The sequence below is a fragment of the Notothenia rossii genome, assembly GCF_949606895.1.
Source record: "Notothenia rossii genome assembly, chromosome: 4".
In the NCBI taxonomy this organism is placed as follows: Eukaryota; Metazoa; Chordata; class Actinopteri; order Perciformes; family Nototheniidae; genus Notothenia; species Notothenia rossii.
This window is the reverse complement of record NC_136902.1, coordinates 64,480,114-64,503,524: the sequence shown is the minus strand read 5'-3', so window position 1 is coordinate 64,503,524 and position 23,411 is coordinate 64,480,114. Positions and strand designations below refer to the sequence as shown.

At 40.5% G+C, this 23,411-nt stretch overlaps 1 protein-coding gene across 6 annotated transcripts in view; it reads right to left on the bottom strand.

The window, feature by feature from the left end:
• The window catches only part of usp32 (ubiquitin specific peptidase 32), an 81,476-nt gene continuing 58,065 nt past the window's right edge, over positions 1 to 23,411 (bottom strand). For 2 of the 6 annotated variants that reach the window (XM_079674319.1, XM_079674321.1), the window contains exons 15-34: positions 21,836 to 21,976; positions 20,015 to 20,180; positions 17,842 to 17,999; positions 17,131 to 17,212; positions 16,912 to 16,986; positions 14,906 to 15,044; positions 14,719 to 14,824; positions 13,492 to 13,665; positions 12,576 to 12,750; positions 12,349 to 12,500; positions 10,919 to 11,030; positions 10,628 to 10,827; positions 9,272 to 9,456; positions 8,577 to 8,663; positions 8,286 to 8,406; positions 7,002 to 7,193; positions 6,662 to 6,896; positions 5,516 to 5,934; positions 5,332 to 5,424; positions 1 to 4,587 (exon numbers count right to left, since the gene is read on the bottom strand). In XM_079674319.1, the coding sequence (XP_079530445.1) occupies positions 4,414 to 4,587; positions 5,332 to 5,424; positions 5,516 to 5,934; positions 6,662 to 6,896; positions 7,002 to 7,193; positions 8,286 to 8,406; positions 8,577 to 8,663; positions 9,272 to 9,456; positions 10,628 to 10,827; positions 10,919 to 11,030; positions 12,349 to 12,500; positions 12,576 to 12,750; positions 13,492 to 13,665; positions 14,719 to 14,824; positions 14,906 to 15,044; positions 16,912 to 16,986; positions 17,131 to 17,212; positions 17,842 to 17,999; positions 20,015 to 20,180; positions 21,836 to 21,976 (3,186 nt within the window). In that variant the 3' untranslated portion in view covers positions 1 to 4,413. The remainder of the gene's footprint in view (positions 4,588 to 5,331; positions 5,425 to 5,515; positions 5,935 to 6,661; positions 6,897 to 7,001; positions 7,194 to 8,285; positions 8,407 to 8,576; positions 8,664 to 9,271; positions 9,457 to 10,627; positions 10,828 to 10,918; positions 11,031 to 12,348; positions 12,501 to 12,575; positions 12,751 to 13,491; positions 13,666 to 14,718; positions 14,825 to 14,905; positions 15,045 to 16,911; positions 16,987 to 17,130; positions 17,213 to 17,841; positions 18,000 to 20,014; positions 20,181 to 21,835; positions 21,977 to 23,411) is intronic. The other 4 variants (XM_079674320.1, XM_079674322.1, XM_079674324.1 and 1 more) reach the window with 3 other exon arrangements.

Genomic DNA, 23,411 nt, shown 5'->3' with positions numbered 1-23,411 from the left:
ATCGTTTCCTCTGCAGAATTTAATTTGTTGCTTGGGTATTTTGTTACAGATGAACAGTATCACTCCATATACAACTACAAGTACAGTATTTTGTACAGTTCATATTCAAATACATAGTTTTCATTGGCTTATTTACAAAACACATTTTTTTATGTACACGTTTTCATGTCAGTGCAACGTCACTTTCTTTCAACAAACACCTTACAAAAAAGTTATTTAAATTAACACGTGTTGTTCAAATCCAACAAAACTGAACTTAAATAAAAAGAGGCTACAGACACTGACAGACAGCTCAGTAGTAGATTGCACTGCCTTCTGGGGGGGCGGGGCGAGATGGGGGGGGGGGCTTTTGGGGATGGGGAAGGGCTTAAGATATTATTTCTTTAGTTAGCAAAATGGGTGTTCACCCAATTTAAATGTCAAAGTTGAGCTCCGTTGGGCAGAAATTCTTTTAGTTCCTGGATGACAGAATGCTGTTGCTGAAATGAACTTAAGTTTTATTTGAGATAATACAGTTTAGGCTACAGGTTTGGTCATTATAGCATCACACAAGTTTAAGGGGATGTTCACAGCCACAAAAAAACTTGACAGCTATTGCACCTTTAAATCAAGCGAACATTAAAAACAGGGTTCTCAAGAGACTAATCCTCAGGAAAGTTTTCCCTTTGAGCCATGTGATGACGTTTAAAACACCGACACAAACTGGACATCATCTACAGCTCGGTGCAAAGGCAGGTGGGTGGAGGACAAAAAGAGCTGAGCAAGCATACATAAATAGCAATCATCTGTACATTTCCATTTGTTCAACAAACGTACTTGGCAAAGGAAAATAAAGTTGAATTCAGTGACATATATCTCTCCAAAACACATCCATAAAAGACGCCTTCTCATCATAAATACAGCATCTAAAAACACAGAATCATCTCCTGTGACCTCGAAGACAAAGTGGGGAACCGCTGACTGACCGCCGCTGTCTGTTCACAGTGATTAGACCGAGCCCAGCTCAGGAGGAGCTCCACTCGCTGCTACACACCAGACACAAAGCTCCACCGTGAGTCAACACTGCAAAACCTTTCAAATCAACCTCCACAGTCACATTAAGAAGCCAAAGCTTCAGATAAAAAGAAGGGACTGAATTTTAACGTAATTGAAACCAGTATTTAGAAAAAAACGTAAAACGTAATTTTCATGTTGGGTCCATTGTTGAGGGAAGTTTTTACAGATCTGACCATCTCTCAACAGGTTCCACAGGCCATATTTCTTTTGAAGAATAAATGCACATCAAACTGAAAGCATCCGATGGCAGTGGGTTTATGGGGACTGAAGTTTTGGTGTGGCTGCATTCTGTACAGTGTGTATCGAGTTGATTTCTAAAGGAATTTCAAAACAAACAAAATAAAAAATGAAATCAACTGCATTTGAAATACATGCTTGCCATGCATCAATTAAACACTGTGTGTATGTCCCATGTAATTAGTATCCAATGATGTCACCCTTTCTAGAAATGTTCCAATGTTCTATCTCACTTCTTTCACAGGAAATCATTGGCTGTTATTTGTCTACCTTGTCTGGGCAAAGATGGGCAGTGGGCACCTCCCTTCGTTTTCATTGTCTATTACGAGTTCGATATGGTAGATGTAGAATACTAAAAGCACAATAACTACATTTTGACACAAGGCCCCAACACAGCAGGGCCTTAATGTTTGGTATGAATGAAGGTTTTAAAAGGTGCACCGAAAACATTGGAAATATATCCAATTGGCTTTGGGGCAATGATAGAGTTGGCCCACTTCAGCTAGATGGTAATCCAGATTTTAGAGAAGTTTTATGGATATTTTGCTTACCACAAAGGGGCAGGTGCATTAACTGCACACCAATATTTCTCATATGGGTGAGAAGCATGAAAATATTTTTTTTTGGTGACCTTTGTAGTTTTCACTTGTACTTCCAGATACTGAGATGTCAGTTGGCGCGGTTACGGGAGCAAATAAGCACAAAAAAGAGGTGAACGAGTCCACCAGAGAGGGTGAATAACAGACTTCTGGCATTCTGGCATTAAACGAAAATTGAGTTCACCCATAAAAGTCTGCTGCCAGGTATCGGCGAGAACCTCTACATATGTGATATGATAAATGCCCTCATGTGATATTACTTGTGTTTGTTGGAGTTAAAGACTGCAAGTCTGAAAATGGAAAAAATCTAGGGGTGTGAAGTTAAAAAGAAGTGGGATTGACCAAACTCTTGATGGTTGAGTTGGTAATGTAGGTGCCAAGTATGGACAAGAAAATGTAATATGTGGGATAAAAAATAAGATGTTCTGAACTATACATTTGTATCCTTTTTTTATACTGGCCTATGTTGTAGGAGTGCTATGCTAAACCAGTGGAGTAGCATTTTAAGTTGAATAAAATCTTTAAATCCTTTTGTAAGTACAATCAATTGATTCCCAATGCCCCAAATATTCTGGCTTCTTACTGGAGGGTATATGGACATTAGTATACGAGATGAGTGTCAACAGTTGAGAATGGCAGCAGGTGGAAAGCTCATGTTGCGAGAGCGCTGTTAAGACCAGCCTTGTGTAGCTTTGAGACAAATATCCATTCCTAACCTGAAGTAGCTACTGAAGCCTGCCTTAACATAAAAAAAAAACAATAAAATAAATATTTTATAAAACAACGTATTTGCAGAAAAAATTAAACATATACTGTATCTTTAAGTGTGTCTATTTTGAATTCATGGCACCTGTCCTAAATAAACCCAGAGTGATACTTCAAGAGTAGACGATATTGGGACAAACAGATCAACATTTCACAAATCACCACTGATATTTGGCAGCTGTGGAATGGAACACAATTTGGTAAAAATGCCTAATTTTATGTTCGCATCAGGACCTGTGAGTGTCCTAGAAGAGGGGGAGCTGAAATGTGTGTACCATGACTGTAAAGTTGCATTTTGTGTATTACAATTAATACTGTCACAGACGTTTTAGGGTACAGTTGGCTGACAGACTGCAGGAGGCGTTGAGGTAGCATGTGACTTACCCTAGTGACATTTTTGCAAATAAAACCTTTGAAACTTTTTAAAAGCTTATAGTCATAGTCATAGTATCACATCAACATCATGTTGAACTGCGGCATCAAATTTGACACCGTTTTTTTTAAACTCTTGGCCCCGTTTACACTTGTACGGTGGCTGTATCCATTAGGATAGGGGGCTGCAGTTTCAAAGACGATACAAATAAAAAAACACAAATGTGCAAATGAGGAAACATCTATGCCAACTTCAAAACACAAGCGCAGCGTTTACTACAATCGCTGCATAATCGAAACGCTGAAAAAAAAAAAAGATGAAACCCAAAGCGCAACGGAAACGGGGACACTAAAAAGTGATGCACACAGGTGGGACCGGAGTGCTTGTTGATGTTCCGACATTATAAAGTTGGCTCTGTTGGCATAGGTAGCCTGTTTGATCATTTTAAGTGTCGCGTCAGTATCCTTGAAATGACTAGGTTTGCTATGCTAGCTAGCTACCCAATGATATTATTACCAAATAATATCAGAAGGAATCATGTGATCACATTGATAAAATATGCCAACAAAACCTTCATTTTAGGTAAGTTTCCAGTGACAGTGATTGTTGGCCAACTTTAATCCGAACGTCCACAAGCGCTAAGGTCCCAGCTGTGTGCATCACTTTTTAGTGTCCCAATTTCCGTTTTGATCTTTTTTTATTTGTAATGTTTCGTTTACGACCGCTATAAGTAAACGCTGCGCATGTTGGGTCAAGTTGGTGAAGATGTTCCTTCATCTGCATGTGTTTTGGCACATTTGTGTTCTGATCTTTACATTGTTTTTGAAAGTGCTGATGTAGCGCGTTTGCATGTGTCAGCCACCGTACATTTTGGCATTTAAACTGTATCCAATCATTGGCTTTGCACTTACACTTCATTGTTTTCCTTCTACTGGTCAGATATCTAGGCTCAGATCACATGTGGAACCCTGGTGTTTTTTTTTTTTCATTCTGACATCAGCGAAATATGCACAATGACAAAGCAACGTCACTTCATGACTTGGCTATACTGGCAAACATTCAGAGATGTGTTAGTATGCAAGTATGTGTTACATGTATGTTCTGGCGGGGGTTGAGGAGAAGGGGCGGGGGGGTTTGTTTTGTCGGGCTCAGCAAAGTGCGACAGTTTTAGTGCTTTCGCCAGGGCTCCACTGTTGTCTTGACAAACCTTTGCACTGAAATATGTATGCGATCAAGTGTAGAAAGTGCTGAGGTGCATCTCTAAAGACAGAGAGCACAGGACATCCGACTCCGGTCATTAGCAGTTTGAGAGAATTCTTCAGAACGACTGCAGGCGGGAGCGGAGAGCGGGTGTAGTGCCGGATGATGGAAGACGAGGTGCGATCACTGGAGCACACAGTATTTCTTGTAGTCGGACTCAAAGTCTTCATCCATGCTACTGGTGTCGGCCATCTTCTTGCCATCGATCTTTGGCAGGAACTGGGAGTAGTCGACCCCCTGCTGCTCGTAGAAGAGGATGTAGGCCGAGTCGGTGTCGATCTCCTCATTGTGCACTTCCTGTAGGGAACACAGAAAGAATGTGAGTGATTAGGTTGATTTAACTGTTGTAACAACCCCTTTGACGATCTGTTAAACCCTACAGGCATATTTTAGATGTGGTGTTGTGTGCATCCACCACTAGATGCCTCCAAAGTCAAGAATGTCCACATGCTCCTTATATTCAGTTTGCAAAGATTTAGTTTACATTTTAAAACTCTTTATTCTGTCTATCGGTTTGAAAACATTAATTGCTATGATATTGACTTACAAAAGTCACGGTACCAGACATTTTGTGGTCAATAGCAATACCATTGCTATTTCACAATTCCCTCCCTAATATCTATTTCATATTGCTGTGAAAATGTCTCCATCTCAATAACTGTATTTTTTCTAAATCTTTCACCAAGAAACAATTATTTCACAATATTATAATTTAACGCAATACTTAGTTTTACTTAGTCTCGAGCCCCCGGTACCTAAGCTACCGCAGTATTTGTTCTTGTGACATCCTGACAATTTGCTACCCTGCCTTAAAGGAGCTAAAGTCTGTGGAATATCCCTGAAATGCCAGCTTGTGGGTGGGGGTTAAACACTGAAATTCCTCTAATTACAAAATAGTACAAAACAAAACAAAAAGTCTCTTCATAGGCACTGACTGTGGATGTTGTACTATATGTTTGGCCCGGTAATCATGGCAATAGTTAAAATACATCAATGAATAGTATGCTATTAGTTGTGGGAACAGAATATACAGTGTCTTACCTTACAGCTGCTGTCATTGTAACAGTACCATTTATCTTTGGGATTTTTGGCATATGTCACATAGTGGCCTCCTCCCATGATTCCTGAATGGCACTGACGAGAGAAAGGAGAAATGCATTATAAGAAAAAGCTTATTGAGCGATGCTAACAATACTCTTTGATACTGTTGGTGTGGGATTCTTACAGATATTGCATAGAGGTTGTAGATGGCATCCAGACAAATGTTGTCTCTGTGCTGGAGCAGGGAGTTGTCAGGGTCCATGCTGCTCTCCGTGCTGCAGTCTGAGCCCAGCCCGTTGCCCTCTCCGTTCATCAGGACTACGTCACAGTGGCTGCTGGACGCCTCAGTACCGCATGATGCGTCCGACACGATCAAATCTCCTAAACCTGGAAGACCTGCTGTGCTCCCCTCAGTCTCTGAATGCTCTGCCTCAGGATTAGCGGCTCCATCCAGGCTCTCTTTGCTGTTGGAGAGGCGGTGCCGGCTGCCCAGCTGGGGCAGGCGTAGTCGGCCTGGCCTGCGGCCCCCGCTCTTTGGGCTGCCAGAGGGGCTGCTGGTCCGGCTGAGAGAAGGTGCCGACTTCCTGCTTGAGGCGGGAGAGGCTGTTGGGAAAACCAATAATTAAATACACTTCCTCTGCTGTTAGGCCTCTGCTCTGCTCATCCAGGAATGAGAACTGAACCCGCTAATTAATTTGCGTTTTGGTACTTCAAGCTTCCTTGTCTCAAAGTCAATGGTTTCTTTGAAGGATTTTTGGTTAGATTCAATACAAGCTTACACGATTTAAACGTTTCTTTCTATGACATAAAGAAACGCCAGTAAATACCCCACCGGTGAATATCTGAAGCTTCTATGTGTCTTGAATAGGGTGGTTGTTAACAAGTGGCTGATTTTGCCCACTCCATGTCTGCACGTGGAACATTAGCTGCCTTTAGCTTAGCGATGGTGACGTAAAGTTCTAAACAGTCATGTAGTTTGTTTATAGCCTAGACTTCTACTTATGGCTATTGCATTTATGCATCAAAAATCATAAAAGTGATGTTAATATGTGGAGGTAATCCTGCTGAATAAAACATGTAAGTATCATCAATGCGTGTTGGCCAAAGATCCTACTTTCTGCAATATTTCAAAATCCGGCGAAAGAATCCCATTGCTTGTAGTCGAAGGAGCCCTTACGACTACTAACTTCCATTGGCCTGTCCATTTACCGTAGTTTCACAAGCCATCATGCTCTTTGTCATCAAACACACCATTACAAATGGTCTCTTTAAAAATATGAGCTGCCTCAGTGCACGAGTGGCTTGCCATAACTAAATAGTAGCCTTTAACCTGTGGTATCTTTGGGAAGGTTGCAGAAGCCAGCGGGGGCAGAGATGGAGGACAGGTTGTCTTCTCCGACCCTCAGCAGATCCTCGCTCTGGCTGCGGGAGTGAAGACAGCGCTGCTCCAGGTCTCTGGGGGCCAGGAAGGCGCTGGGGTCAAAATTCTGCCTCGGGAACTTGACAATCTTCTGGGATTTGATCCAACGGCCATTTACAAACTGGAAGCGCTTCAGGTGGACAATCTGGATAAGAGAACATACATCCTTGAACTATTTTCAAGCAGTAAATATTAAAAAACATGTAGGGTTCTACTCAAAGTGAGCCAGACGTATGAGTGAGCCACTGACCAGCATGGGCGGCAGCCTCCAGAGGTCCAGCTTCTTAGTGGCCAGCCGGTGCGTCTTGCACTTGGAGCAGTAGTAGAGCTCGTCCTCACCCAGCTCCTCCTCGCTGGTGAAGGCCTTCAGGCAGCTGTCCAAGCTGATGGGCTCAGCCTGGGCCCGACGCGACTGCTCCACACTGCAGTGTTCCTCCACAATCTGCGGAGAGGCCAGTATGGTGAGGAAACTGAACATGGTGAGGCTACATTTTATCTTTATTCTTTTTTTCAAATGCAGCTCTTGAATGTCGGAGACTGACTGAAAGAAAAACTGTGCTAGATGAAATAATGTTTCAGAGAAAGTAACTATTGCCATTACACTTTTCATTATAAGGAGTCACAAGATAAGTGGCTGATAATAAACATGTGTTGATAAAAAAAGAACTTCACAGTCAACACACAAAATTGTGTTTTTAACGTTTCATGGGAAATGCCTCGACTGCTTAATTTGAAAAATAATCATAATTATAATAATAATTAAAGCTGCATTCAGGGTCTTCGACGCTCCGCAGACTGTTGTCCGCACGTCGAGTCGTACGGATAAAGTCCGTGGGGGAAGATAGATTTTGCGCGGAGGACGAAAAACGCGATAAATCGCGTTTTTCCAACGCCAAATTCAAAATGGCCGACTTCCTGTACGTTATTTTATACTCCTCCAAGAGGCTTTTTGGTCCGTCTCCGCACCCTAGATATGCGTAGCGAGTTTGGTTTGTTTACGTGAAAGTTAAAGTAGGGGGAGTTAACGTTAAAAATTGAAGTGGGCGTGGCCTACGCAATTTTTGACGCAAAGTTCCGGAACCAATTAAACACTACGCCCACCTCACTGTAGTCGCATGAGCTACCTACTGCCATGATTTAGGCCACTTTTAATGGGCTTTTGCCCCTCGTTTTCCCTGTTTTTTGTGGGTTTTGTATGGTTATCTAAATTGATCGTAACGATATAAATTATGCGAGTTGCAGTCACGTGCTCGCGCGGCCTATCAGCCGTCATGATTTCCGAACCTTTTCTGTGCTTTTTCCGGTTGTTTTCCCGTTTTTTGGGTGTTTTGGGGTGTTTTTCGCAGGTTTATCGGTCGCTGCGCGACCGATTTCAATAGGGTCTTCGCCGACCTCTGGTCTCAGACCTTAATAATAATAACTGACGTTTATATTGCGTCTTTCATAAACCCAAGGACGTTTAAACAGGTGTGTGTGTGTGTGTGTGTGTGTGTGTGTGTGTGTGTGTGTGTGTGTGTGTGTGTGTGTGTTTTACCCTCTCCTGGGAAGTCTGGTAGCGGAGGTGCAGGGCGGTTGGGTCCCAGTCCACAGCTATGTAAGCATTTCCTACAGAGGCTCTGTCCTCTGAACACTCTATTGTACAGCCTCGACAGAACCTGGGAAAACAGATATCATGCATTCATTTTGCAGTATTTTATACATCAAATGTTTTATGATAAATGTTTATGTTACATACTTGCTCTAATCAATTAAAATAGGATCATTTCAAATCAAAATCTAGACAAAGTGGTCTTAAACCAGCAGATACATGGTTTGGGTGCCTTACCTGTACCAAGGACACCAGGCACAGGAGGTGCCGTCCTTTCCCACCACCCGTAGAGTGAAGGGGTATTGGTAGCCCATACTGTCGTCACTGCAGGTTAGAAGAAGATCAAATCAATTCAAGTACACTGTTAGTGCAGATGTCAATATTTTGAAACTGCCTTCTGCTTTTATATAATAATATATAATAACCCTTGATTCTTATTGTCTGGATCGGCTCAGGTCATTCCTAATATCTTCACTGCTACAAAAAGTCTGTGACAATTTCCTCCCTGTTATTTAAGTGCTAAGATACTAGCCTTGTATTGTGTTTAGCTAGCTTAGAAATGTAGTATGGGAGTGTAAATATGTAGGTATGTGTGCTCAGATGACAGCATAAAGAAGTGGCAGATTTGTTGGTATGTATATAGAAGACATTTTAAAGACGATTATTCTGGCCTTTTTTTGTAGATAAAGATACAGTAGATGGATATGAGAGGGGAAAAAGTTGTATATAAGCATGTATTGTTTTTAATATAGCTTTTGTGATGGTGTAGGGTACCTAATGGGAATTAGGATATTACGCTGTGCAGATGACGTTAAAGGCTTGTGATTTAGTTATATTGGTATCTTTGTCTTCGATCTGTGGAAGGAGGGAATAAATGCCTGGTGAAAACTAAAACATGTTGAAAGGAAGATGGAGAAGAGGTGTGTTCGTACCAGTCCTGGGCGTGGTTGCTGGCCTCCTGTGGGGGGAGGGGGCTGGCCAGACGGGACACTTGGATCCAGACGGCGTCGTACAGATCCTTCTTATTGGTGTGGACAGTGCATGGAACGATGAGCGGCATGCCAAACAGACTGGCCCGGTTCTTCTGAGAGGACAGGAAGTACAGCTCCGTACGCATCTGAAGGGACAACACAAACAGGAAGTTATATCATTTGGGACTTACCGTAATTTTCGGACTATAAGGCACACCTGAATATAAGCCGCAGCAGCTAAATTGAATGATGTGTACATATATAAGCCGCACTGGACTATAAGCCGCAGGTGTTTTAATGTTTAATTACCATATGTAAGGGTTCGTGCACAGAGGGGATTGTCAGGAAAGAGATGGCTGTTTGAGGAAGCTCCCATTTATTAACATTTCAACAAACAAGTTGCATATTTGCATAACGTATTCAAGTGTTACCATTTAGTGCAATAGTAGCTACAGAACATGTACTGTGCTGTGTAAACTGTACTGTATCACATAGCGTTTCAGACACACAAACTTTTAAACTTTCAAACTTAAACGGTGCGCTCCCAGCGCACGTACCGGCAGTGATCTACAGCAGTGGTTTTCAACCAGTGGTACGAGGACAAACTGTCTCGCTCTCGTAATGTCTGTCTGTCTTGCTCTCGTTCTGTCTCTCGTACCACTCTCGGTTCCACTTTTACTTTTGCGCGCTACCTGTCTCACCCTTTTCTAGTGGCTGTTAGCTGTAAAAATCCATAGATTAGCCGCACCGTTATATAAGCCGCAGCGTCGAAAAATGGGAAAAAAGGCGCGGCTTATAGTCCGAAGAAAATTACGGTACATAGTATACCTAACATCATTCATCCATTCATTTCTAAATAAACATTATATTTATTGAATCTGTTTGTCCATATACTGTATAGGTCACTCAAAGTAGAAACACAAACTAGCAGAATATAAGTACAAATAAATCAAGAAGCAGGCCTTGTATAATATGAAACCTTCGTTCTTTTTATAATAATAAAAAAACAACATCCATCCATCCATCTTCCATTCCTCCCTCCAGCCATCCATCCATCTTCCATTCCTCCCTCCCTCCATCCATCCATCCATCTTCCATTCCTCCCTCCCTCCATCCATCCATCTTCCACTCTTCCCTCCATCTTCCATTCCTCCATCCATCCATCCATCTTCCATTCCTCCATCCATCTTCCATTCCTCCATTCATCCATCCTCCATTCTTCCATCCATCCATCTTCCATTCCTCCCTCCACCCATCTTCCATCCATCCATCTATCAATCCATCTTCCATCCCAGCACGCTGCTTTCGTTTTCCCACCATCTTTCTGTGCATGGCGATGATGTATCCAATGAAGGGGCTCTCCTGCATGGGTGTGATGTGTCCGTTGGAGACCCCGTTGGCGAAGGGCGTCTCTGGGTTATAGGGCACAACAGTGCTGGGCCCACCGTTGGGGATGAGGACGGGCTTGTTGCCTAGGTCACCGTTAGGAGCAGAGCCGTTGGCTAACGGGGTTACATCTAGTGAAGGGGAAGAGCGAGGAGGTGAGAAATCTGTGGATTCAGACAGAGAGATGTTCATGAGAGAGCAATGACCGAGGGTGAGGCTCACCTGTCAGCGTGGGCGAGCACAGAGACGTTGGGGAACCTGGCACCGGGATCTCAAACGCACACAGGAAGCCGTTCACAGACAGACGCACCTTGTGGTTGTCCTGAGGAAAGGTCTTGACACAAAGACAGACAGTAGCAGATTAGCATCATGCTCATGCTATGGTTAAACACATTGTTGTGAAACAAGAAAAAAGGAGTGGAAATGGATTGAAGACAATCTGTATTTATGAAAATGATGTAACCTTTTTTTTGTTTTTATTTTAGCATATTGTTTATTGTTTATTATATTATAACTTAGTACTTTTTTAGCATATTGTTGTGTTGTTTGTTTATTATCTTATAATTTAGTACTTTTTTTAAGGCATTTAAGATATGCAACACTAAGCTGTCTGTGGTTCTTTCCTGCTGTAACGCTGCAAATTTCCCCTCTGTGGGACTAATAAAGGTATTCTGATTCTGATTCTGAATATAGATTATATATGTGAAACCTGCTTCCCTTTCTAAGACTCTTATACTAAAGACACACACTGGTCAGGATTTACTTTTTTTTCACTTGCCCTGAGAGGAGATCAGGTCACATTTGTCTTGCCCCGAAGTAGTTATCCAATAACATAAAAACGTAATTTAAATTTTGTGTTAATATTTATCTTAGTAAATCAATAGGAACAAGGACAGGACACAGTATGTATTTTATAATATCATTTTGTATCACAATCATTACAGTGGAACATAGAAAACATTATGTTAACTTTGTCTAACTATGTAAATAAGAATGCAACAACTAAAGTGAACTCCAATAGTCAAAAGGCTAACATCTGTAAAAGCTGCAGTGATGAGAAACCAATACCCTAGAAGCCATATTCTGCTGTGTAAATAAAGGCATTGAACCGAAATAGTAAGGACATGCTTTATATAGAACAATAGCAATTACAGTAGATGAATAATATTTAGAATAATCCAACAAAAAAAGAATTCTTTATTAAGTACAATACAGCTGCCTTTATGTTGGTGGAAATAATATCAATGATGCAGTTGCCTGCACAGTGGTCAATGAAGCCAAGGTTGATTGTAAATGAAACCTGATTATTTCAGATGTTGATCTTATTTGCAAGAGTAAAAGAATCTCAAAAGAGTAAATGAAGCTTAGTTGACATCGTTGTTCGAAACGGTCTTCAATGCTTGATCTTTCTTTCCTTTTTAATATAATGATGCTTTGCAAATGCAAGTTAGCATGTCATCAGCCCTACATCTTATGCATCCACCCCAAAACAAAGTATATGTTGAATTTTGTTTGTGAAGTGTTTTTTTTTTACATAATTTGGGTTAACTGGGCCTTTAATCTGATATCTTTATGTGTTGAAGGACCCTAAACATAATCTTGCTTCCTGCCCTTGAAGTGTTTAAGATGAGGCCTGCAGTGTGATGTTGTACCTTGATGTTGGAGGTGTGGACCTCAGCCAGGAGGATCTGCTCAGGCTTCAGACTGCACAGCTCACTCAGCTGTTTCTTCAGCCCTGTGTACTTCTCATCCATATTCAGCCGCAGGCCGTAGCGCACAGGGGTGGAGCCGTCCAGTTTAATGACTGCAAAAATAAACACAACATTATACCTTGTTCAGGTTATTTTCAAAGAAGGGTACTTTCAGAATCTCCCCTCACCAGTGATCTCTAGATGCATGGAGCTGTCCATGGGCAGGGGCAGGGACAGGAAGTTGAAGGGGTCGAAGCGAGCGCTGATGTGTCCGCACGTCTTGCACTTCACCTGGGACTTGAGCTGACCGTGGAACAGATCCACCACGATGGAGCGGTTCCTGCGCAGGTGGTTCTCCCACGCCTTCAGGGAGCAGGAGCATGGACACACACACAGAACAGTCAGATCACACAAGTCCTACCTCAGCAAAAATACCTAATTAAAGTAGAGCTTGGCTGATTAGACTCTTATAATGGACTGCAGAGGAAAGGACAGCTTATTAAATCAATCTCTCTCCAATGAGGGGAGTGCTCCACTCTCAATTGAAACGGTAGCATTAAGTGTTCAGAGAGTTGAAATACTAAAGTCATACAGTACTTGGCCTATTCGGTTTTATAGCTTTTACTCTATTTATGTAAGTGTAGTTTTATTGATCCAATTGTGGGATTATTTTTTGTCACAGCAGCATAGAAAACAAGGCATTGCACATGAGTTAAAAATTAAATAAAAAACAAGGTACAAGATTATGGGGCTGAATCTGGGTTTGTTTTTTCCGAATGATCATCAAAGCAGATTTAGCTCCATATAAGATATGTACAAATAAATGAATAAGGGTTATTGTAATTATTTAGTTATTGTGTAATTTATTAAAATGTTGCAAATGTAAGATATTGCTTGCTATGTCAAATGGAAAAATATATTGAACCTTCATTATTTTTTAACAGATGCCTTTTCTTTAAGTTATCCCCGAAACCTTTGACTGTGATTTTTTCCTTCTTTCTATGCAGAGATACGATACTCTGTCCGAAACCGTTACACTACAGTGATTGGAGAAGTATTCCTTTCATTTGTGGACCATAGTAGTTGATCAGCAGTGTCTCTGACCTCAGAGGCCACCTCCCAGTCGGGCCGCCCGTCGCTGTCCTTCAGCTCCACGTAGGGCTTCTCATGGACTCTGTTCAGGTCTTCATGGAGACCGTCCAGAAGGAAGGCCAGCAGCTCCTGGGAGTCCTGCTGCTGGAAGCCGTTAAAGCGTGGGGCGTACTTTGCTATTGTCCACTGGGGAGGAAGCGATGATATCACAACGTTTATTTCAACAAACAAACCCGTTAAAGCCTTTTAAAGACAATTATTAAAATAACTCCGGTAGCAAGTAGGATCAGCAGATACAGTTGTGCTGGTAGTACATTTAATATCATACTTGAGTACAATTTTGAGGTACTTGTACTTTACTTTAGAATTTTCATTTAATGCTACTGTTCACTTCTACTCCACTACATTTTGGAAGCCAATATTATACTTTTTACTCCGCTACATTAATCTGAAAGCTTCTTTACAGATTCAGATTATTAGCTTAAAAAAAAGTAAATTGTACATTGTACGTTATCTAGCTGCAATACACTATGTCATTTAAATGAGCTCCACCTTTAACTGCTGTGATGACAAGGGTTAGGGTTCTGTTGCTTCAGAAAATATTTTTAATGCGGGACTTTTCTACTTTTACTTAAGTATACAATCTGAGTATTGCCTTTAAAACTGCAGAAATGTGAAGAGAAAAAAACTACAATACCTGACCAGACCCAGAACCTAAGTTTAAATCAAACAGATGCTACACTAAGAGACATAACAACCCGTTATCCCTGTTAGCATTAGCACTCTTTCAGTCAAACACACATTTACACACTATAGCCACATAAACACCATGAAGATAAACAAACAAAACAACAAATCACATGTAATCATCAAGTATGGAACTGAGACAAAACGATCATCCTTTCAATTAAGCCAAACACGAAATGTACAATAAATTCCTCATTAAATGAGCAATTCCTCAAGCATTAATAACGCATTTCTACTGGAAATAAATAGTAAATAATGGAAAACTTAACTTCATGTCTGAAATAACCTTGAATTGATTATTTACTGTATCTATCCTACGCTTTCAGACATACTAAATTCCAAGAAAATAGGGTATTCTCTGTCAATGGAGATACTGTATCTACTTTCACCCTTGTTTAGTTTCTAGTTCTTACACCTTATCTCTTAGTCTTCATTGTGGACCCACAAGTCTTTCAAATGTCATGTTTTCAGAGCAGTGGTGAAGCTTCTTACCCTGAGTTTGAGCGGAGCAATGTTCTTCTGAGTCCCGCTCCACAGCTCCATCACCAGGTCACCGTAGCACTTGGCCATGTGACCTCGCATCCCGATGGGGTTGGTTCTGTAAACACACCAACGCGGGCCATTTAGAGTGATAGGTTCAGGATCATGATGGGAACATTCAGACCAGAGTGCTACCTACCTGTTGAGCTCATAGAGGTGTCTCCCTGAGATGAAGTAGTCTGTCAGAGGCTTGGTGTTGCTCACACACTGGATACTGGAGTTCATGAAGCAGGTGTTGCCAAGGTTACTGAGGCCTGTGGCTCCTTTCTCTGTGGGAACTGGGAGGGGAAACAAAGACAAGATTTCTATACTGACCTCATACTATAAAGTTATAATTGTTGCTAGAGGGAATCAGAGACAATATTGTTATATACTATGTTGGCACATGTGAGACAACGAGTGTGTTTGTGTGGGATATGTTTCTGCAACACTAAGAGATGGATAGACTTAAATATGATGTCTATGTAACCCTTAAAGGTAAACATTAATATTAAAACTAACTACGTTAAATACTAATAACAATGGTTTATTGTTTGCCCAAACTATGCAGTTAAAGGAATTAAATATATTTGGTTTGAATGGATTCTTTTTCCAACCAACAATCGTACGCATACTTTTTTAGCAATCTTTGATTCTGGATAAATGAAGGGAGGTAGCTTTCTTCCACAGACTGCTGACCTGTATGATGGCGAGTTTGTTATTTTAGCGGCTCTTACATTATCTGTTTAGTAATCCTTTTTTGGGTTTCAGGAGGAATGGCTTTGGATAAAAACCAAGATTAAGAATGGCGATTGTCAATCAAATGCGAAACATTAGCTCAATTTGTGGAACAAATGATTAAAATGCTATGCAGTCCAGCACAAAAAGGGACACTTGGTCACCCAACTTGCCTCCAACTATATCATACAAAGAGTAGGTTTGTGAGGATGGAAAGATGTCCCTTCATATGTATTTTGCAGAGTCTGCACTACAGTTCATATCCACCATTCATAGCAGGTCAATATTTGACAAAACTAAAAATTTCTCATTTACAAAAGCACATAAGCTCCTCCAGCAGTGGCGTCTGGTGGAAAATATTTTTGGTGGGGCTGTTGATATAGTGAGTAAAACATTTTTTTAATGACCCCTTAAATTGGGACTTCTGGTGATGTAATGGCCCCATACAATCGTGGTTCTAGGGCCAGGAACAACCAGGCTGAGTTGGGCTGAGTATGCTAAACTAGAGAGAGAAACGCTGTCAAGGGGGCTACAACTACAACAAGATGAACATATTTGACCATGATTTAATTGTAATACACGTTTCAAAATGATGCCGAAGTAACAACATACTGATACCGGATAGTAAAAACCATGAATTAAGGCTTTGACAAGTCTGCAGACAGACGGCAGGCGAAAAACCTTTTAAAATGCGTGTTTTCTAATGGAGATTTGGCTAAGCTAACGTTGTAAATGCTCCGACCGTCCACACTCACAACAACGGCCTATACAGACATAAATAAACCAGCGACTGTATTCGCCATGACACAGACAGTATGTGTTTTGTACTTGTTTAACTTTTGTCTAGTTTCTGAACAGATATGAAGAGCTGTGAGCTCTGAGTGATAAGAGCTAACGGCTGTGTTGTTTTTCTAACGGCTGTGTTGTTCCTCACGAGTCTAAAAAACAACTCACGTCAACGCACGTAAGCAACGTGGGCGCCAACGTGAGCGCCCTCGTGACCAAAATATTTGACGGCGCTGATTGGCTGAAATTATGTTTCGGCAGCACAGTTTACTATTGAGACTTTTGCAATGTGCTGGTTGCTGCTATTTGGCTCGGGGGCAGCGCCCCGTAATGATAAACTAATGCCAAGGGCAAGGCCAGGCAGGAAACATGTGACTTATCAGTAACTTTAGACATCGTAACACAATTTTAAACAAGATTTTATTGTATATTATACATTTTACTGATACCAATTGTATGATATTTACCTTGTTCATTAAAAATTAAAAAAATATATATTTTTGAAATATATATTTAATTTTTTTTTTTTTTTTTTTTTAATATTAAATAAATAAATAATGTTTGTATGTGGGAAGAGGTGGGGCGGCGCCCCTAGCGCCCCTATGGGCCGGCCGCCACTGCCTCCAGTGTTTTCCAGCTTACCTTTGTGTCTGTCCATCTTACTACTGTTGGCAATGAAAGACATTTCCTCAGGCCAGCTCATGTCTTTGTTCCTGACTTTGGAGGGAAAGGAAGAGATTAAACCAATTCACTCATTGTTTAGAATGACCATTTATCAATAAGATTGTGTGTTGTTGTAACACTTTTATGCGTCTGAATATATGTTTTTGGTGGGATTTGTAACAGGTAGGTGATTCAAACCTTCGATAACTAGCTGCTGCTCGTCATAAATCTTCAGGCTTTCCAGTGTGTGGTCTTCATCGTCCAGGAGGGTGAGGTAGTTCTGCAGGACAAAGAGAGGAGAAACATACTTTTAATTCATCAGATTATGGAACTATTACTCTTCTGCATCACTACATTTTAAATGTACCATTACATTTGGTCTCATGAAAGCTGCTGGGCTCCTAATATCCCATTGCTCCTTCCACACTTTGAGTGAGTTGAGTTTATTTTTTTGTCCCCTTGTTTGCTTGTGTGGTCATTTGACAACATTTTGATTTAGTTATACGTTTTTTTAAGTGTTATAGTGAACATCCAGCCAACATTATTAACTACCTTCATCCTTATGATCAGAATTTATTTAAAATATTTGTATTGGTTTTTAACGCTCTTAATGGTCTTGGTCCTAGCTATCAGATTTGCTTTTAACCTATGAACCCTAACCGATTAAAGTAAAAACAAAGTTCCACTGTTAGGATTATTATTATGGCCCCAAATTGTGGAACATCCCCCATGAATTACATGCAAAAGAGGGGGTGTTAGAAACTTAAAATAAAAACGTTTTGGGTTTTATTAAGCACAATATAGCATAAAAAGTGCTATAAAAATATAGTATGATTTGTAATATACTGGCTGACCAATATCTGATATTGCCATATGTATGAAAGTAACTGTGAAAGCTTGTTGGCCCACCTCACTGTTGTAGAGCCAGAGCCTCATGTCCTCCTCCTTGATGCGCAGTCTCTGGGACAAGTACAGATGGATGTCTTTGATAGTGCCCATGCGGCTGAAGCAGCCAGTGTAGGCCAGCATCCTCTTCAGAGGAGCGTTGGGCGAGGGCACGCTTCCTGCTAAGGCGCACAAAAACGACAGGAAAATTCACAAAAACATCATTAGAGCAAATCGGTGTGTTAATATAATTATTTCTTAGCTTCAACAGTGACTTTAAAATCCTTGTGTGATTAAAAAGTCAACTAACATTGTCAATGCACAAGCTTACAGATGCAAACAACTGATCAATTCCAACAACAGCATTGTGGTGACTGAGGATTAGTTGTAAGGAAGCAGCAAGAAAGGGCTTTTTTAAATTTTATAATCAATCAGCGCAGACTTGATTGGTCAATCATCTTAGTGGATTTAGTGGACTCAGATTGGATCAAATCAAAGACAAACCAATCAATATCAGTCCTGTTTCTTTCAATTAATATTCACCTAACTGATATTGACTTGAAAATGATTAATAAACTTGTGATTTTATAGTGTTATGCTTTCAACCTTCACAGATTTGCTTTTCAATGAACCATCCTCTACACTTGTTTGAATGCTCTACTGTTGTCAGGAAGACATTGTGTTGTATTTGACGCATAATTGGATCAATTGAAGATATTTAGCCACATCCCTGAGAGAGGGCTTTAATGGCAGGCAATGAAAAGCAGCTGCTCAAGACACATTATGAGTCATGATGGAACCCGAAGCTTCACTCGGGACTGAAACCTGATAAGATGACTTGATTTGAAAAAGTGCTCGCATGCTGAGTGCTGATGCCGGATTACCCAGGAGCCACTTCTTCATTTCATGCTTTGTCATCGGCTTCTTTTAGCAATGAGGCCTTTTCAGTTTATCCATCATATCCTCATATACATCATGCAAAGGGATAAAAACTGGAGTTAAATCCAGCTTGATCGTGCGTGAGTTTACATTATGAAGATAATAGTGACAAAGACTGCACTAAGATAACTTGATATGAAACAACTACATGTACCAAAGGAAAAAAGCTCAATCCTATACAATCATCAACGTGTCAAATCTCAATGATGTTGCTGATTTAATGGCTGCATAATCAAGCACACACTAGGGCTGCACACAAAAAACAACCTATTTGCAATTATTTTGACTGATGTTGCAATTGTGATATGATTCACAATATTGGAGAGAATACATTTCTGATTGGTTAGGCTGGTCGGCTCTGTTGTATTTGGTTAAGAGAAGTCCCGCCCCTAAGCCTATCATACATAATGTGTTGGATCGCTAGCAAATACAAGCGCTAGTGTTACATAGTGATGTTACTAAGTAACGAAAGTAAACAAGGGAGTGCAATATTAACACATATTCAGCCTTAAACAAGCTTTTTTAATATTGCAATTACACTTTGATTGTGCAGCCCTACTACAAGCATTGCTGTTTTAGAAATCTTCCAAAATGTTTTTTTTAACAATTAAAATGTAAGATGATGTTTCTTTGTAATTGGCAAACACAAACAAAGTACTTAATCCGACACACTTTATTTTTTTACGAGCTACTTCTTAAAAAAACAGGAGATACCAGTTCAGAAATATAAAGTTTATAAGTTTGAATTATTGATATGATAAATTACTCCTGAACATTTTGTGAAGCAATCAGCTAAAGAGAAAATGTATGTCTTTGATAATTTTTCAGGTGTTCAAAATTGTTAATAATTGACCTTCCAAAGCCCAAATGTAAATATGAGGGTACAGATATGCCTGACATTATTTTCAAGGCCTAAAGTGTTTCAAATATATTCCTTTTAATAACTTGAAGTTGCTATGATTTGTTGTTTTCTTATGATTAAGAGTGTAGAGCACTTGAACAAGTGTTATCAAAACTAACAATTGAATTGCAAGGTCTGTGAAGATGAAAAACGTTTGAATTATGCAACTTTTAGAGTGATCAGCATTATTTCCCCTTCATCGGCCATTGGTTCATTCCACTGCCCACTCCAGAGAACTGCCCGGGCTGGATCAGTCCACTGTGGGAGGATTAAAAGGGGGAGGGGAGGGGGATGCGGGGCGGCTCAATTAAGCATTTGTCGACGGCTTGCTCTGGTCTTGCTGCAGGCTTACGTTACCTCTTGGTGGGGGTAAATACGGTGGGAACATTCGCAGGCTGCTCATACCCATGTTGACCCAGATGTTGGACTGGGGGGAGCGCGTGGCCGGCTGCTGGCGGAGGAAGAGGAGGTACCGAGGGAAGAGCTCCAGCTCTGCACTGCCTGACTTGCTCTCCAGGATAACCTGCAGCGGCGGAGGGGAAACGTTTATACTTTGACTTCATGGAAACCACAGCTTGATCAGTCTGGAAAAATACAGGTTATTGATCAAGGCTGCGTTTACTCCTGTAGATCAGTTCAGAACAGATCTAAAAAAAGAAAGTACATTATTGTGATATATATGTTATTTTTTGTAGCACAGTGTGCATTTTTTAAACGTAACTTCTTATGTTTATATTAATATTTTAAATGTATTTTATTTGATCTTTAATTGGACATTTTAATTTAACTGCTTATGTTTCTATAAATATTGTTTTACTACTTACTGTAATATGCTAAAAACTATTTGATTTGATCTTAAAAATAGGAAATTTTTACTCAAACACCTTATGTTACAAAACCAAATTCCCCCTGAAATAAAATATTCAGATGTATAGGGACTGAAAGGAACTAAAAAATATATAGGACACAAAATAAAACACATTCATGTTCTAATATTTCAGAGAAAGAACTTGTAACCACTGTTATTAAACGATGTTCCATAGGTTTTTATTTGAGCCTGATATAAAATCTAAGTAAGAAATATATAATTTTCCCTAAACTTCCTGCAAAAAGCATAATAGGGTCTAGTGTTGTCACGATACCAACATTTTGGTTTCGATACCGATACCAAGTCAAGAATTGCGATTCCGATTCTTTTTCGAAACTTTTCTTAAAAAAAGGGAAACAGTCTTAAATGTAATTATTGTGCTTTATTTCACACCAGAACCATAACCATAACACAAACTTTTAAACAATGAGAACAATACATTAAATAAATGACTAGAATTTGTATTAAATACAATTAAGCATCATCTATAAACAACTTCTTTTTTTTTCCGCTTCTGGCGTCTTTTTCGTCAACAAGCCGAGGCGCAGCGGCAGTTGCACTCCCACTTTCAGCCATGCTTCTCGTTTTCTCACATACTCTGGCAGCTAGCGCGTGCACGAGAGAGGGGAGGACCTTAGAGCGTGCTTGAGAGGGGAGGGACTGCAGGCACGGCTGCAGTGCAGGGAGTGGAAGCAGAGCGCTGAACCCACACAGCTCTTATTAAAAAGGCGCTTTCTCACCGGAGTACTTTTCCCCGTCATTCTTAAAGTACCGATACTAATGAAACGGAGGAATCGTAACATTTTTAACGGCAGGGTATCGCGGTACCTTTCAAGTATCGGTACACCGTGCAACACTAATAGGGTCCCTGTGAAACTTAAGACACTAGTTGTAATATTCCAGCAGGTCTGAGACGCTGTGATGTTAATGTTGACCAGTGTTGCCTCACATCGAGTGAGGTTCATCAGCGGTGGAAGCTTGTGACAGGAGAGGAAGTCTGCGACTTCGTTCTGTTCTCCGGGCAGATACATTGACCGTAGGCGGGCCAGGCAAGGAGCTGCCCAGGTCAGGAGAGTCTGGGACGCCTCGAGCAAGTGTGCAGATTTGGTGCCCCCCTGGTGGTTTATGTGATACATTGTTGTAGTGTTGTCCGAGTGTGTGTGTGTGTCTGTGTGTCTGTGTGTGTGTGTGTGTGTGTGTGTGTGTGTGTGTGTGTGTGTGTGTGTGTGTGTGTGTGTGTGTGTGTGTGTGTGTGTGTGTGTGTGTGTGTGTGTGTATGTGTGTGTATATTGCGGGCTGTATTCACTCACCGGCCGCGGCAGGCTGAGGTTGGCACCGTACCAGTGGTAGAGTGCCCTCCACACCGGCTCTGGCACCGTCTCAAAGTCCCTGCCAGGCACCAGCAGCAGGGAGCGCCTCAGCCGCCCCCCCTCCATGGTTAACGTGGGGGCCTGCAGGGACACAGCGCACACATCAGCATTTCTAGAAGGGGACAAAAGACCCTCTCCTGCCTGCTTGAATTACAGATAATACACAGAGACAGAATCCTAATGCTGTGCACTGGCTGGCAGCCTGCTATCAGTACAGCATGATGAAGACGTAAGACAGAGTAAAAAGGAAGCACCATCTGGTCCCTGGGAGCCTTCATCAGCAGGGGAGTAGTGCCACCTAATTAGGAATCTCAGATCATCTCTGCTGTCTAACAAAGGACACACTGATGCAACCAGCTGGTTATCAAGACCACAAAAAAAGACTGTTTTGAAGACTCACAATGTGTAATGAAGCTAAAGTCTCATGACACACTCTTCTTCTATTTTGGTAATACGTTGTCATCTGTTAATCCAATTATTTGTAATCTCTTTTTTTGATTCATGAAGCATGGAACACATAATGAGCTCTTAATTACAAGTGTTCTACAAAAGTGTCCCTTTAGCTGAACTCTAATGTTTATATCGTAACGCTTTCAATACCATTAGTATTTCTAAAGGAAAGTTATTTTTGGAAAGTGAGTGTATATATATATTTTTGCTGGAGACAGAACTTGAGGGCTTGTGTGTCATCAAAATAAAAGACAAATAAATATGGTTATACTTGCATACACTTTTTTGGTAACACTTTATATTAAGGTACACAAATTACTTTTTTGGTAACACTTTATATTAAGGTACACAAATAAACCATCAACTAGTTGTTAATTAACATGCATATTAGCAGTATATTGGCTCTTTATTAGTCATTATAAAACACGTATTAATGCCTTATTCTACATGACCATATCCTACAAGTAATAAGCCATTAGTTGAGAGTTTTTCCTCAATAACCGTCTAATTGGTGCTTATTTGTTGCAAGTAAGGAAGTTGTTGTACATGAGCTTGGGTCTTAATATGCTCTGCTCAATATGGGCCTAATAAGGCAGTAGTACCAAAAGAATAGTAATTATCCCATAATAACACTTAAAAAATATGATCTATTCTTATGTAACAAGACATGAAACTATAAGTCTTAATTGTGTCTAAATAACTCAAAATTAGGTAGTTATATCTAAGAATATGTTTTGTATTTACAGTTCAGCTACCAATAGCAAGGTGATATTGAACTGTATGTTTCATATTTGCATATTTATATTTTTGTAAAATGTGTACTCCTGAAAGTTAGACAGGAAACCGGGTAGGCTACAGGAAGTTACTTCTAATTTTCTTATACAACCTGAAGAGTAAAAGGCTCAAGTCCGTCAGAAAGCAATGAATGTAAGTGTAAGCCTTACACTTACACTGTAAAGATTAGTAACATGTATTGTGTTTATGTGATGACATTTGGAGATGTTTAAACTCAATGAGAAAATGCGTTAGCATACACGCTAGCGTTAGCCATACTAGCCTGTAAGTA